The 14,490-nt window shown below is 51.0% G+C and overlaps 1 protein-coding gene across 1 annotated transcript in view; it reads right to left on the bottom strand.

Annotated features, from left to right (window-relative positions):
* Positions 1–14,490, bottom strand: part of CSMD2 (CUB and Sushi multiple domains 2) — a 667,671-nt gene that overhangs the window by 318,893 nt on the left and 334,288 nt on the right. Inside the window, 3 exon segments of the mRNA XM_060018797.1 lie at positions 6,888–7,012; positions 7,717–7,804; positions 12,966–13,043. Coding sequence (XP_059874780.1) covers positions 6,888–7,012; positions 7,717–7,804; positions 12,966–13,043 — 291 coding nt within the window.

Raw genomic sequence — 14,490 nt, forward strand, 5'->3', positions numbered from 1 at the left:
AGCATCAGCTCCCTTTTTCCCTCTGCTGTCTGGGTAAGGTCAGGGGGTCTGCAGACAGACAGACTTCTCCCTGAGCAGCCGGCAGCTGGGATCCCACCAACAGATGGATAGCTCATCGCCGTGACCCACAAGGGCTGGCGAGATGGCTGATGCTCAGACAGTGACTGAATAAATGAATAAACACATATTTATGTTTCTCTATCTGCCTTTTCCCATCAAATGCCTTGCTGGATAGCTTTCAGGAGACTTTTCCAGGACCTTCCATGCCCAAGCTCTGCTGCAAAGTCCCATTCTTCCTCTGAACATCACTACACCATATAACAGGGGCAGTATTCCAGGGGGCTTTAGGGAGATATCATTTAGACCCACAGCCAGTTCTGGCATCAAAACAACTTGGTACCAAAAAGGGAACTGCTCCAGGTGAAGTGCCTCTGGTCTTCTATCTTCTCCCCACACCTTATTCCCACCCTGCTCCATGCTGGCTTCCCTCACTTCTCCTACTACTGACCTCCCTCCTCATCCTTTCTTTTCCACAGTTCTCTCTCTAGAACCACCTCCTGACCACCAATTCTAAGGCAAACAAACTCTGACTTGTAGCTGCAACATCTTTCAGAACTGCCTCCTCCAACTCCTGCCGTGAGAGAAGCCCATCTCCCCCTCCTGGGTCCGCAGCACTCTGCAGTGGAGAGCTTTCTCCTCCCCGCCAGTGTTTTGTTCCACAAACAGTTGCTAACCCCCCGGAGGAAGTCTTCTCTGACCTTCATCTGTATCTCACTCCACTGACACCAACTTTCTCTCCACCATCAGCTCCCTGTCTTCTCGTCCATCCTTACCCAACTTAGACCCCATGGTCCACCATTATGATCATTTTCTTGCAAATTCACCTAAGTCCCTCGCTCCTTTTTCCTTTAAATGATTGCCCGAAAGACATCAACTGTGGATGAACTTCTCCACCTACATTCTCTAGCCCTGCCCCCATGCAGTAGAGCTTTGCTGGAGAAAAATCACATGAGTAGGAAGATTGGTGTCATTATAAATTCATGATCACCCCCCTCAGAAAGTCCTGGATATTGTCCAGCAACTCTGCCATTTAGCCCTATTAAGCTCACTCTCACACTCTGCTCAAAGACCCTTTCACGCCTCCTGCACGTCCCTCGGACCTCTCACCTTTCCCCTTGCCTCCCCTTACTCTCAGGTGATGACCTTGCTTCAGTCTTTGTGGGTGGAACAGAGGACATTTGGCAGGCGTGCCCTCTCTCTCACCCCCCCCAAGTCTGCAATCCCGTCTGCTTATGTGCCCATCTTCTTCCTTTCGCTTCCAACAGAGGGATGGCTCCTTCGCCTTTCAGAGGTCAGCGCCTCCTCCTGAGATCAGGCGCCCCTGCCCAAGGTCAACCATGTCCGTGGCCACACCCAGGGCCCGTTGTTCTGGGACCCAGGAGAGTCCATCTGTGAGATCTTAAACTCCATCACCCCGTTCCTTTCCCCACTGCCTACGCATCCAGCAGAGTGACTTTGGTCTCCATGCACCACCTGCTGTCCTAAACCCTAGGTCTCTCCAGACCCCTGGCTCCCTCATTCCTCGCCATCTCTCCATCCCCTCCTGACCCTTCTTCTCTCACTACCTAGTCTGGACCTCAAGACCCTCACCAGCAGCTCCTGTGACACTCTCCTATCTGCCTTTGATTAACCATCTCTATTCCTAATCCTGGGTGCCTGGGGGCTGCCAGGAGAACCATGGCATCACCACAGACTTGTGCTTTGCCATTGTAATGGAAGCTTTGGCCCAAGTCAGTCCTCTCTCTTGTCTTTGCTCCATTTCCTTGACAGTTCCTTACAGGGGCAATTTCAAACATCCACCCCTTAGTTGAGCCACTTAACCCCAGGGGCTGCTCTCCACTCTTTGTTGTACTCGACCTCTCTAAAGTGTCTGACCCTGCTGACCCTTCTCTCTCTGTGAAACTCACATTCACTGGCTTCCGTGATGCCTCTGGCTCTTCTCCTACCTCTGCGACTGATCCAGCTTATCCATTAACTCCCTAAAAGTAGTTGTTTAAATGTGGGCAAAGAACATACAATACTTTGCACAGTTCCTGCCAATTTTCTGTGAGTTCACAATTAGATCAAAATAAATGTTACCAAAAAGTGGGGGCAAGGGGGAGGAGAGGCTGTTCTATGAGGTTCCATCTAGTGTATTTACTCCAAATTGGTGTCCAGGTGCAATTTTCAAGTAGAATTAGGACAGAGCCTTTGGACTGCGGTGGAATCCCAGTTCAAAAGATTAGCTTTGGGCCTTTGGGCAAGTTGGCGGACCACTCCAAGCTTTAGCTAAACATAAAACATGGATGTTGTCTCTTTCCTTGTAAAGAAATTATAAAAAATGTTACTGTACTGCTTTATACAAGTATAAATAGCTTAATAAATGGCAGTTTTATCATTAGTACATACGTGTAGGTAAGGGGCTCAGGGAGCAATGGGGCATGTATTCTAGTGAAGTCAGTACATCACCCAGGGGAGAATAACCACAGAGGAGAGGAGAGGAAGGCGGGGGTAGCATGGGGGAGGGATGGGGGCAGGGGTGAGGGGGTGGAGAAAAGAGGAGGGGAGGGAGATGAAGACAGAACTCTGAACAACATTAGTGTTTAAGGGGGAGGCCCAGGGAGCTGCCCCAAGACGGGAGACAGCCACCTGTAATTTTCACGGCATTAAATTAAACTTTTTTGTGCAATATTTCCCACATTTCACTCCCACCTTAGGAGAATGAGCGAGAAGATTCAGAGCATTTCAGTAACTTGCCCTGTGCCATATGGTATGTTACTAGCAAGGCTGGAAGTTGAACTTAGGTCTCTGGGTCCTGAGTCTGGTGTTCTATTTACCACAAAAGCTCTTATTCTAGGAAGAAAAATAATGTACGACTTTCTGTTGATGACCTACTCTGTGACTCAGTAACTGTATTTCGTCTGGGGCTGGTACTCCATCCCTATCTTCTGTCAACACCAATTTGTGGTCACAGGAAACCAGATCTCCTGGTTGTCAATTTGGTCCTCTTCACTCCATCAGTGGTTTACAAACCGTGTTCCCCAGAACCTCAGGGCTTCCCTGGAGGTGGCTTCGCGGCTGCTGGAAGTGGTGAGAAGGGGGCAACTCCAAATGCCCCGCCCCTACTTCATTGAGAGAAGCTCCACGGCATCTATTTCATTTATGGGGCCTCTGCAAACGCTTTTTTTAAAAATATTGGGCTCCCTATGTGAACTAAGTTTGACAAGCCCTATATTATACTGCCTGTATCTGGGCCTGAATAGAATTAGTTTATCAGGATAACAATGTTTCATGTTGTCCTCAATTCCAAAATCAAAATTTTCTAGTAGTTAAATGAGAAGCTTGTTTCTTCTGGTGGGAAGGGAAGAAAGAAAAGGCCTGTGAATATCTAATTTCAAATTCCCAAATGAGGGCACGTCCCCCAATTGTTCATTCATTTCAATCACTGATTCACTCAGGTTGTCCTCAAACATTTGTTGAAAACCTATCATTTGCCGGGTCCCATGTTTTGGTAGAATTAATTGTGTGGAAAATGAATGTTTAAAATCAAATCATATTTTAAAGGCATTAGAGGAAAAATAATACCACTGTGTGTGGCGGTGAATCCTTCTCAGACTGTGATCTTTTGGTAACCTGCTTATTAGGGGAGCTATCGTGGAATTCAAAGAGTTGTGTCCCTTTCTATTTTTAAAGTGGGTTTCATTTAAACTCTCTGTTAAGAAATCAAAATTAGAATAGTAATTCTGACTAATTAAAAATAAGAGATTTTAAAAGGAAAACTTTCAAAACTGCCAAAATTAAAGAACCCCCCCCCCCCCTTGAATTTAATATCTAACTCAGCCCTTGGCCTTCAGGGAAGTGCAGGACAGATCATCCAAGCCCAAACCCAGCAACCTTTGCTTTTCTCTTCCTCCCTCACAATGACCTTGGGAGAAGGAAAAAGAGGGAGAGAGTGGCAGGAAGGTGAACCTGCCCTAGAGCCCCCTCTCAACCACAGCTAGTGCTGGCCACTTTCTATAAAATGGCTTGTTTCAATTTGGCAGTCACTAGGCACTGGAGGTTTTGTTTTCCCAGTTCACAAATGAGGGCCCTGTGGCTGAAAAAGAGGAAGGAAGCCGCCCAGGGCCAGCAAGCCAGCAGGAGGTAGAGTCGGTCTCTAGATCAAAGTCTGTGGGCCTCCCAAGGTGTGTGATTGCAACAGGACTGGACAGGACAGTGAGGAAACGGGCTTCTAAAAGATCTGGGGCCACTAGAGGCTGAGGGTGCGCTCTGAGGCGCGGGGAAGCTATATCCTGACAGGCCTTAGTTGTTTAGTTTAACCTAAACACGCTGCACACGAGCCTCACAGATACGCTGGGGTCACTTCTAAGTGAGGCCTTTCATGTCCACTGTCTCCTCTAGTTCTCGCAGTAATGTCATAAAGCAATGCTCTATAATCACTGCCTTTTACCAAAAGAAAAGAGATTCACAGAGGTGAAAAGACACCCGGCTAAAAAGTGGTAATGCTTGGATTTGTACTCAATTCTGTCTGCCTATGTTTTCCGTGATTTCCCCTCCACTTCCCAGGGGCAGAGGATGGGATGAAAATGGATTGACTCGATGCTTAGTCAATAGTGTGGCAGAGAATGCAGAGTCCAGTGGGTCAAAGTCATTGGAGGGACTTGGCTGGGGCACACAACATGTCTGGAGAAAAAGACGAGCACATCACTTGACTGTGCACTTTCTTCTGAAACACCAGCCCTTCCCCACCCTGGGCTTATTCATGTAAACAACCACCATTACTAAGAGAACAAGCTGCCTCCAATGAAAAGGTCTTGCGGAGAGATCAGATCCCACCACCTCCTGAAGGCATCCTTGTTCTGGCTCCTCAAAAGGAATTTTGAAATGACAGACAGGCAAAGGGAGCCTTGCTCCTCAGACTTGATAATTCTGTGCCTGTCTACTCAGCTGGTGCCTTGGTTCCCCAGAAATGGAGTGTTGCGCTATTCAATTATTCACTTATTAAATCTTCCGTTCAACACACGCCATTGAGCACCTACTGTGTGCCTGGCCCTATTCAAGGCAGTGAACGAAACAGACGTCCTTGCCCTGTAGAGCTTATATTCTGGCACAAGGATGTTTGCTCTCTTGTCCAGCACGTCCCAATTCATAAAGTGTTTCCATATCTACAACTCCATTTGACCCGCACATTAACACAAGATGGGTAGGGTAGGAGCCATGACCTACATCTACCAGTAAGAAAATAAGCCCAGGGAAGATAGGGGCTTTGCCAAATTACCCATGGCCAGCTGGTGGCAAAGCTGAGAGTAATACCCAAGAATTCTTCTTTCATTTGATTTTTTTTTTTTTTTTTTTTTTTGTGGTACGCGGGCCTCTCACTGTTGTGGCCTCTCCCGTTGCGGAGCACAGGCTCCGGATGCGCAGGCTCAGCGGCCATGGCTCACGGGCCCAGCCGCTCCGCGGCATGTGGGATCTTCCCGGACCGGGGCACGAACCCGTGTCCCCTGCATCGGCAGGCGGACTCTCAACCACTGCACCACCAGGGAAGCCCTTTTGTTTGATTTTTTAGACAAATATTAGTTAAGTGGAATCTTTGAAATAATATAACTAAAATCAGTGGGGATGCAAAGCACATTATTAATTGTGGATCGTGGCCACCTCAAAGTTGAGTGAGAATGAATTAATCTAAGGCTTATTTGAGAGAGATTTTCATGACCCTCTTCCAGAGCGCTTATCAACACAGTAAAAAAAGGGAGTGGGTCTCAGCTCCCACTTGCCCCTTCCTCAGTGCAGCAGTGATCTCAGTTATTCACCCTGGACGCATCTTACTCTGCATGAATTTCATCTCGATGCATGTGCCTGGAGAGAGACAAAGAATCTCCTTCTTAAACTGGAAGGATCTGGACGTAACTTTAGTGGGCAGCACACTTTCTCTTCCAAAGGGTCACTCAAAAGGGCAACTGCTGTCTTTGTTTACAAACTCTAGAGTGATTCCTTACTTTTGTACCAAGAACTCTTGAGTCCCGGTCATGTGTGCAAACAATGGAAAAAGAGAGATGAATGCAGTATAGGACATGAAAAGCTGTCTAGTGGTGCCCTGCGAGATGAGGCCAGGGGCTTCTCTACCATAGAAGCAGCTGCTGTCCTGTCCCAAAGAAAAAATACACGCAGGTCTCATATTTTAAGATTATTTGGGGGATGGGGACTTGGCCAGCCCAGCCTTGGTTCTTGTGAAACCTGGGATGGCAGGGCCCCCGAGAATAAGACGTCCAGGTGTGAGGTTAGAGGAATCCCACAGAGAGGCCTTTTGAGGTCATGGTCCCTGTTACTCCTGCATAGCTCAGAGCATTCTTTCAGAAGTGACAGGTCTGTTTATTGCTGAGTATGTGGAAAGACACAAGGGCATTGAGATGGAGGGTTTGGGATGTCTGTGTGCTATAATGGAAGGATTCAAGGTGACATGATACAAAGTGACTTCCCTTCCCACCCTTCCCATCTAGGTGCAGCTGTAATATCTTGGTGCGGTGGGCCAGAAACCTGCTCATGTGTGACTCCCTGACTAGACTGTCAGGTGCAGGCAGGGCAGGGACCGTGCCTCTCTTCCCCATCTCTGTTACCTGTTATCTCTGCTATCTCCTGCTCCTGGATAGGCCTGGATACAGAGGAGGTGCTAAATAAACGTGTTGGGTTCATTAGTAAATGGATGCAGAATCTGAGGTGTGGGGAGTAGCGAGAATGAGGTGAGCCAGTCTGGATGAGAGCGTGGACTCAGGCATCAGAAGCTGGGCTCCGTCCTCCATGCCCAGCCCAGCTTGCTGGCCAGCCTCCCTTTCCAGGGGCACCCTCACCTCGGCAGACCGGCCTGTGGTCACTCCAGGCTGCAAACATGTCGCTGACTTTCATACAGGTGATCCGCTTGGACCCTTGCAGGTCATAGCCCTCGTTGCAGGTGAACTGGACGCTGGATCCTAACCTGGGAGACAAGGCGTATCTGTGAGCTCCACCCCTGGGCCTGCCAGGCCCCCCCTGAGTCCTTCCTAGGTCCACAAGGAAGCACCATGCCGAACTTTATTTCTCCTCTGGCCCTTAATCTCCGCTCCACCGTTTATCACTTAAAACCTCCATTGGAAGGAACACCTGCTCTTCATCTTCTTTTTTGGACCGTTTAATGGTTTTAGGATTGAGTTAAAAGGTGACTTTGTGTGCGAAACAGCAATCTTCTGAGATAAGTATTAGGACAATTGGGACAGCTAAGAGTGGGTGGATGATACCCATAAACTTTCATGAAAGTGGAGGATTATGAGAAGATGCCTCGATTAGAAAAGCTAGAAACTTTACAAAATGCACTGTCTCGGGGCCCTAGGGTGTCCTAGGCTATCGGAGGTGTGAGCTGCCTGCTGGCACGTCATTCCTGATGATGGGAGCCCTTTGTACCCTGGGTACAGGTCTGCTGGGTGACACTGGCAGTCTACAGCCCTCCCTTCCCCCTTAAGGTGTGGGTACTAGTCCCAGGACTGGACCAAGAGAGAATGTCAAAGGCCAAAGCTCTTCTCCAGGAAGCGATTCTGTGCCCACACGGTCCTCTCCACTCTACCTCCGGGAAGGCCAGTCCCTGTCTTCCCCCCAACCAGGCCATCGCACCCTTCTTGTAATAGAACATTCCCGAACAGGTCTTACCTGAAGTCTGAGCCTAGTCTCTTGCCCCTTTCAGGTATGCCAGGGTCTGGACACATATTATGCCCTTGGGACACACCAACCTGAGTTACTACAAGGCAAAAAACAGCACAGACAGAGATGGATAATCACAGGAAGAAACCAGTCGGGGCAGTGTCGCAGGGTGGGAGGTGGACGCAGAGACAGAAAGAGGCCCTGCTCTGCTGGGGCCTGTGGGGTTGCTGGGATCTACTGGGCTCGGGTTTCCCAAGTGTGCAGAGGGGGAGCTGCTTTTGACAAATTCCTTTGGGAGCAAAGTCCAAGTGAAATTCATCAAGAGCGTGTGGGCTCAGAGGCACCCCAAACCAACAGCCATCCCGTTCGTTCCCTTATCCCGCACCAGCGGCCAGAGGGGGACAGTCCACAGCCCCCGGTGACCTCCCCACCCTTCCAATCTGCTGATGGCGGCTCTAGATGGGATGAGCCCCCCAACCTCAGCCCCCAATGGAGACATGACTCAAAGAAAGTTAAATAAAAGGTGGATGTGTGGTCAGAAACGGTAAAGAATGTAAGAGAAAGCTGCAGTCTGAAGTTCAAAGCAGGGACTTGAGCTCAAACACGGATATTTCTGCTGAGAAACCTCTTCCCACCGGACAGTTCTCAATGCAGAGTAAGCGGTAACCAGAGCATCCCCCGCCCATGCCACTGGCCGAGGGCACCGAGGTAGCACCTGCGGTAGTTCTGGCAGGTGCTGTGATGCCCTCACGTTCGCCAACACCAGAGTCCTGTTTTTAAAAGCCACGTGCACAGTCCTCTAGGTTAAAGGAGAAGCTTGGTCAAAGGGCGGCGGATACACACAAAGTCAGTTTTCTCCCGTCTCCAGTGGAGAAGGTGGAAACCCTTCGGCCCCTGCAGTTCATTGTTCTTGAGATGCTGTGAGGCTAGAACTCCCTTACACCTCTGGAGTCCTGGCCTTGGCAACGACCAGGAGCCAGAGTTCCACTCAAGCCCTCACCAACCCCACAGTCCCACCTCTAGACGAGGGATGACGGGGAGTCTGGAGCAACGTTCCCTGAGTTGGCCCATTTCCCTCTCACCCAGTCAAAGTCCCACAATATGAGCAACGTGCTCCATCACTCACTCACTCACCCACTCATTCCTGCACATGATACACAACAGGCATTAATTGAACACCTACTGTATACAAGACTCTATTTGGATACAGTGGGAAATGCCAATGTCAGGTATAAGATATGACCACTCCACTGTCCTCAAGGAGTTACATGAACTATGGAAAGAAACTACAGAACCACAACGGGGAGGTGATGAAAGATACAGCTACAGGGAGGTTCAGAGAGAGGACCCATCTCATATTGCTGAGAGAAGCATGGAAGGCTGCCTGGAGGAGGCAGCATTTGACATGGATCTACTGAGATAGTGGGATTTAGATACATGATAACAGAGAAATGGCATTTCAGGCAGACAGATGGGCCCAGGGAGCAAGGTGGAGACACGGAAACCGAACTGTAAGTTGTTCGGTGTGCCAGAACAGGAGGGAGGGTATGAGTGACATGGAGGAGTGAAGGTGAAGTGTCAGAGGTCAGACTTTGAAGGGTCTCAAGTCTGATCCTAAAGATGATGGGAAGAGTCCTGAGTGGGGAAGGGCACTGTAAGATCTGGATTGCTCAGAGGGAGGCCAGTTACTGTGAAATGGGTTAGAAAGTTTTGTGTTCATTCAGGTAGAGGACAACAAGAGCCTGGTAGTGGGGACAGACATGAAGTGACGGGAATGGACGTGGCAAAGAAAGAGTCATCAGGGCTTGTGGAAGAGCAGGGCATGGGAAGAGGGGGCAGGGGACTTCCCGGCCCAGGGACCTGTGAGGATGCAGTGAGTTGATGGAAGTGCAGCAGTGGGGAATCCCATTTTTGACTCAGTTAGTCTCATTTCAGACCTGAGTTTGAAGCTCATTCCTACTGTTAGAAACCTGTCCAAATCTCCAGGGAGCCCCGGGTGTGGCTGGCCAAGGGAACCTGGGCATTTGGACAGACTGAGCACTCAAGCCAGAGACCGGTTACCCTCTTGGTTGTGTGGTGACGAGTACAAGGCCTCTTGGGCAGCCTCCTTTTCTCCAACATTCCACAGTGCCAGGTTCAAGCCAGTCGCTCCCACTGGACGCTCGTCCCCTACTCCCATCCCCTTCCTTGCCAAACCTCTATTTCTGAAACTTTCACATCCTCAACTAAGCTACGTCAACATTCCCCCAGTCCAGGACCCTTCAGGCTCGGCTAATAAGACAGAAGCACCATCTCCAAAAGCAGAGCAAGCCCCTGCCTCCTGGGGCCTCGGTGTTTTGCGAGCAGCGGGGAGGAAAGAGAAAACTGGGGCTTCCAGGATCCCCAGGGGCAGGAGGGAGAGAGGACCCCTGAGCTGTATCTGCGGGTCCATCTGTTGGCAAGCCAGCCTCACCGTGATCCACCCCTACTGAGGGTTTCTGAGCTAAGCGCCCACCTTCTTTAGGCCCTGCCTACTCAACCCTGTGCACCGACCACCCCCATCCAAAGGCCCTGCTGACCACCACATGGGAACCACACACCACCTTGCAGCATGTTAAGAATGCACAGCGGATTCTTGCCTCCTTCTCTCGCCCTCTCGTTCAGAGCTGACACTGCTCAGCGTAGCACAGAGGAAGGCTGACCAATGAGGATGTGGCTGGACGGGAGAGCTGAGGCCGTGGCGAAGCCCACCCACCGAACCGCAGCCCCTGACATGTATGGCAAACCTTGCTGCGTCCCCTTTAATCAGCCAGCTCGAAATGAGGCCCAGGCGCCATCCAGGAAGTTGCAAGCCCAGCGGTGAGCAGCTCATACCCCACCAGTGCCCTCTCTTCCTGGGAGGACCGAACAGGTGACGGCATCCCCGAATGAGCCTTCAAGGCTCCCCGGAAACAAGCAAACTCAAATCCCAGTGAACCGTTTACTGTTGGAGTTACGGAGGCAAAAGGCTTTTCCCCTTTCTTTCCCGAGTTCCAGCCTCCCCTGCCTGTTCAAGACCAGCCGCTTGTGCTCGTAGCATGAATTTGCTCTTGGATGCAGAGGGAAGAGACTGGAAGGTGATCCTTGCCCCGGTCCCCATGGTGAGGAAGAAGCCGCCACACACTCAGAAAGACAATGCCTTCTACCCAAAGCGAAGGGCGCCACAGACACATGGGTGGTCAGAGCCAATGGCCGGGGGCCGATGGTGCCCACAGACTGGTAAAGGCAGCAAGTAGGATCCAGGAGATGTAAGTGTGGCCCACTGCTCCCCTGAAGTTCAGGACATCTGTCCACAGGGAATCTGGGCAGAACCCAACGGGCCAGACCCCTGCAGACATTCGGTGACCTGCCCCCGAGGCAGCTTGAGTCATACCCATTCCTCCCTGAAGGAATCTCAGAAAGGAGACCAGTACCTTGTTGTAGAGAAATGTATATTTTTTCAAAGAGGTTTTGAATTTTTTTTATTAAAATAGGGTTTCTTCATCTTTCTGAGGGAGTTTTTGGTACCTCTGAGAACTAATGAAAACCATAGACCCTTCCCTTCCACCCCAAAATGCACCCACAACATCACATGTGATTTTCTAGCGAGTTCAAGGACCTCCTGAAGTCCTAGGTCAAGAAGGCCCATCTCAGATCCAAAGGAGAAAGGGAGGATAAGGTTTTGCATCCCCATTCTACAGATGGGGAAACCGAGGTGTTAGGGCCTGGGGTAACACAGTTACCTAAGGACACAGCTGGGAAAGAAACGTGCTCTCCCAAGTCAGAGCAGTTTCCTTAACGTTTGCCTGTGGCCCCAGGGCAAGCTCTGAAGTTGAATCGTGCCTGCCTCGGCGCCTCTGGTTTCCTGCGGCTGCAGAAAGAAAGAGCCTGGGAGGGCCCGGGCCATGTCTTGAGCCTTCCCTGCAGACTCCTGACCTAACCCTCTGCTCCTTCCTTTGGCTCCCTAGTCAAGCACAGAAGCAGGGCCTTCTGGCTGCCCTCTGCCATCCAGGCCACTTGTGGCAGGGTGACCAGACAATGGTCCCCAGAGGCAAGGAGTGGTACCTGTCTCCAATTGGAGGACTTGAAAGGCCAGAGAAAACCCACAGCCAGGCTCAGTTTCGTCACGGCCTTGGGACCAAACTGCCTCTCCCCGCGCTGCTCCCTGCCACCCAGGCACGGAGCTGTGGACCCACCCATGGCCTCTCTCCAGCAATTACTTCCAGCACCTCAGCAGAAGGGAGCACATGGAGGTGAAAGAGGAAAGGAGAGGGTCAGCAGGGAGCAGAGACAGAGAGAAAAAGAGGGGGAAGCAGATAGGGTGAGGGAGGAGGAAGGAGAGGAAAGTGGAAAGAGGGAGGACGAGTGGAAGGAGACAGAGAAGGGCGTGAGAAGCAGAGGGCAAAGGGAGGCAGAAGGTAGACCAGAAGGCCAGGTGTTTGGGGGACCAAGGGAGGCTCCCTGCCGCCACCTCCAGAATGAAAACGGAGTGTTTCTTGGAAAAATCTGCTCTGCTTTCAAGTCCGGCCTCCTGGAGTGGCCCAGAACCTTTGGGAAATCCTTCCTATGCTCTAGCTCAAAAGCCCCTTAGCACAGGCTCTGATCAGGTGCTTCTGGAGTGACATTCCAGACAACTGCCCAGCATTGGACATTCTCCTTTTGATCTTTCAAACATCAATGGCAGGAACATGTTTCCATGGACAGAATCTGCCCCATGTCCAAGCAGGGAGCCCCCGGCACTCCGCCATCAGCTCAAGAAGAAGGACCACCCCCCGCTTCTAGTCCACGTTTTGCCCAGCCAGCTCCATGGACCCTGGTGGAAGGTTCTAGGCATTCCCCTCTCTCCCCTTCCCCCAATCTTGCCTTGGGAGTTGGAATCAGGGACTTGAAGCCTCCAAAATCCCAGCTGGAGTTTACTGACTCCTAGACGAGCCAGAAAAAGGATTGTCTTAGCAGGTGGAAGTGATTCAAAAGGAAAAATAAAGAAAGAAATGTAGCAGTAATGACTCCCTGGACTGCAGTTAGAATGGGAAGTGAGGGAGAAAGAAGAGGCAGGAGGGGAATGGGAGGAGGAACACGAGAAGACAGAGGGCAGGCCCCGGGGCTGCTCACTGGGCACCAGGTTAGTGTGTGCGTGCGCAGACCCGGGCGGAGGGAAGCCGGGCTGAAGGGACATCAGCACAGCATCATCTGGCTTCCCCGTGGTCACAGCGCCAGCGGTTCTGGCCTCGAGCGAGAGGCCTGGCGGGGCGGACACTTACACACAGACGTCTTCTGGCTGTTATCTTTGCTGGGCATCAGCTTCACGCCTCGAGACTTCAACTCAATTTGCTTCTTGACTAGAGAAGAGGTGAAAGGAAAATCAGGCTTAGTTGTCATATGGGACTGGGGATGGGTCCCTCTAGAATGATCCCTCTCTTAGCTTGGGACATTCCATGGTGAGTCAAAGCCAGAAGCCCCTCTGGGCAGGGATATACTAAGGGTAGCGCTCAAGTGCAACAGGGTCTCAAACACGGAGAAAGAGCTGCTATCAAGGCTGGCTCTCTGGGGTGATCTCCCTGCAAACTGGTAGTGAGTGTCCACATGCGAGGCCCCGCAGCCCACCCTCTGCAGCTCTGCTCTCCTCCCGATCCAGTCCTGGCCAATTTCTGGACCAGCCCTGGCCAGGTGTGTTGCATTGCATTAGGGCCCCAAGTTGTCACCCTCGCTGTAACCACAGCTGTTGCAATGAAATGTGACTGTAGTCCTTCCGGTTAAAGAGGTGGAGTATATTTCCTCACCCCTTGGCTTTGGGTTTGGTCACTATGGAGACCTTGACATGTCCAAAGCCTTGAAAAGTGCCTGCCAGATTAGGCTTGCCCACTTGAATCTCTGCCATCTTTGGGAGAAGACATGGCTGGTCCTGGGAAGATGAGAACACGAGGAGCAGAGCCCACCATCCTAGCCGAGCCCAGCCCACACCAGCTGACCTCCTGTGAGCAGGGGCAGTCGAGTCCGGGAGGTCACTGGGGGATGGTCTGATGGATTGAACTGGGTTTTGATCCCAACACTAAGTCCAGTCCATAGCTCATCAGGACTTGGCCAAATACCATACAAAGGGCCCCAGAGCCAGAACGCCACGATTCCAAAGGCTATTCCTCTGAATCCATCAACCTCCTTTGGGTCTGAGTACCCCTATGCTCCAAAGCATTCTGCTGGTTGCCAAGGGCTTCATCCTGTCTCTGGTTATACGGCTTGGTTTATCTGTCCAACCCCAGAACCCCCTGCCGGGTGGCTCAGCCCCACTCTTACTGGAACCAGCAGCGGTAACAACTGTGACCAGCTCTTCCTACGTGCCAAGCCCCGGGCTGAGGGCCTTACACGTTCTTTACTTAAATCAGCATCACTGACCCCTTTCTTTCTCTCACACCCACACACGATCTATCAGTAAACCCTCCCAAGTTTATCCCCAATGCAGTTTCTACATCTGTATCTCTGGTCCAAATCTCCAAGACTTCTCCCTTTGTTGCCATGGCCTTCCATCTTCCACACTTGCCCCCATCTAATCTGTTCTCAACAAGAGATCCAGAAGGATCTTGTTAAAACACAAGTCAGACCAAATTTCATCTCTCCTCAAAACTCTTCAGGGGCAACCCAACTCTCCTATAGTAAAAGCCAAAGTCTTTAAAAGGGCCTGCCCAGACCAACTGGCCCTCTCTGTGATCTCTCTGACTCCATCTTCACCTCAGTCACTCTTCTCCAGCCACATGGGCCCCCCTCATATTCCAACAATACACCAGGCAGGCC

The sequence above is a fragment of the Delphinus delphis genome, chromosome 1 (genome assembly GCF_949987515.2).
Source record: "Delphinus delphis chromosome 1, mDelDel1.2, whole genome shotgun sequence".
NCBI lineage: Eukaryota > Metazoa > Chordata > Mammalia > Artiodactyla > Delphinidae > Delphinus > Delphinus delphis.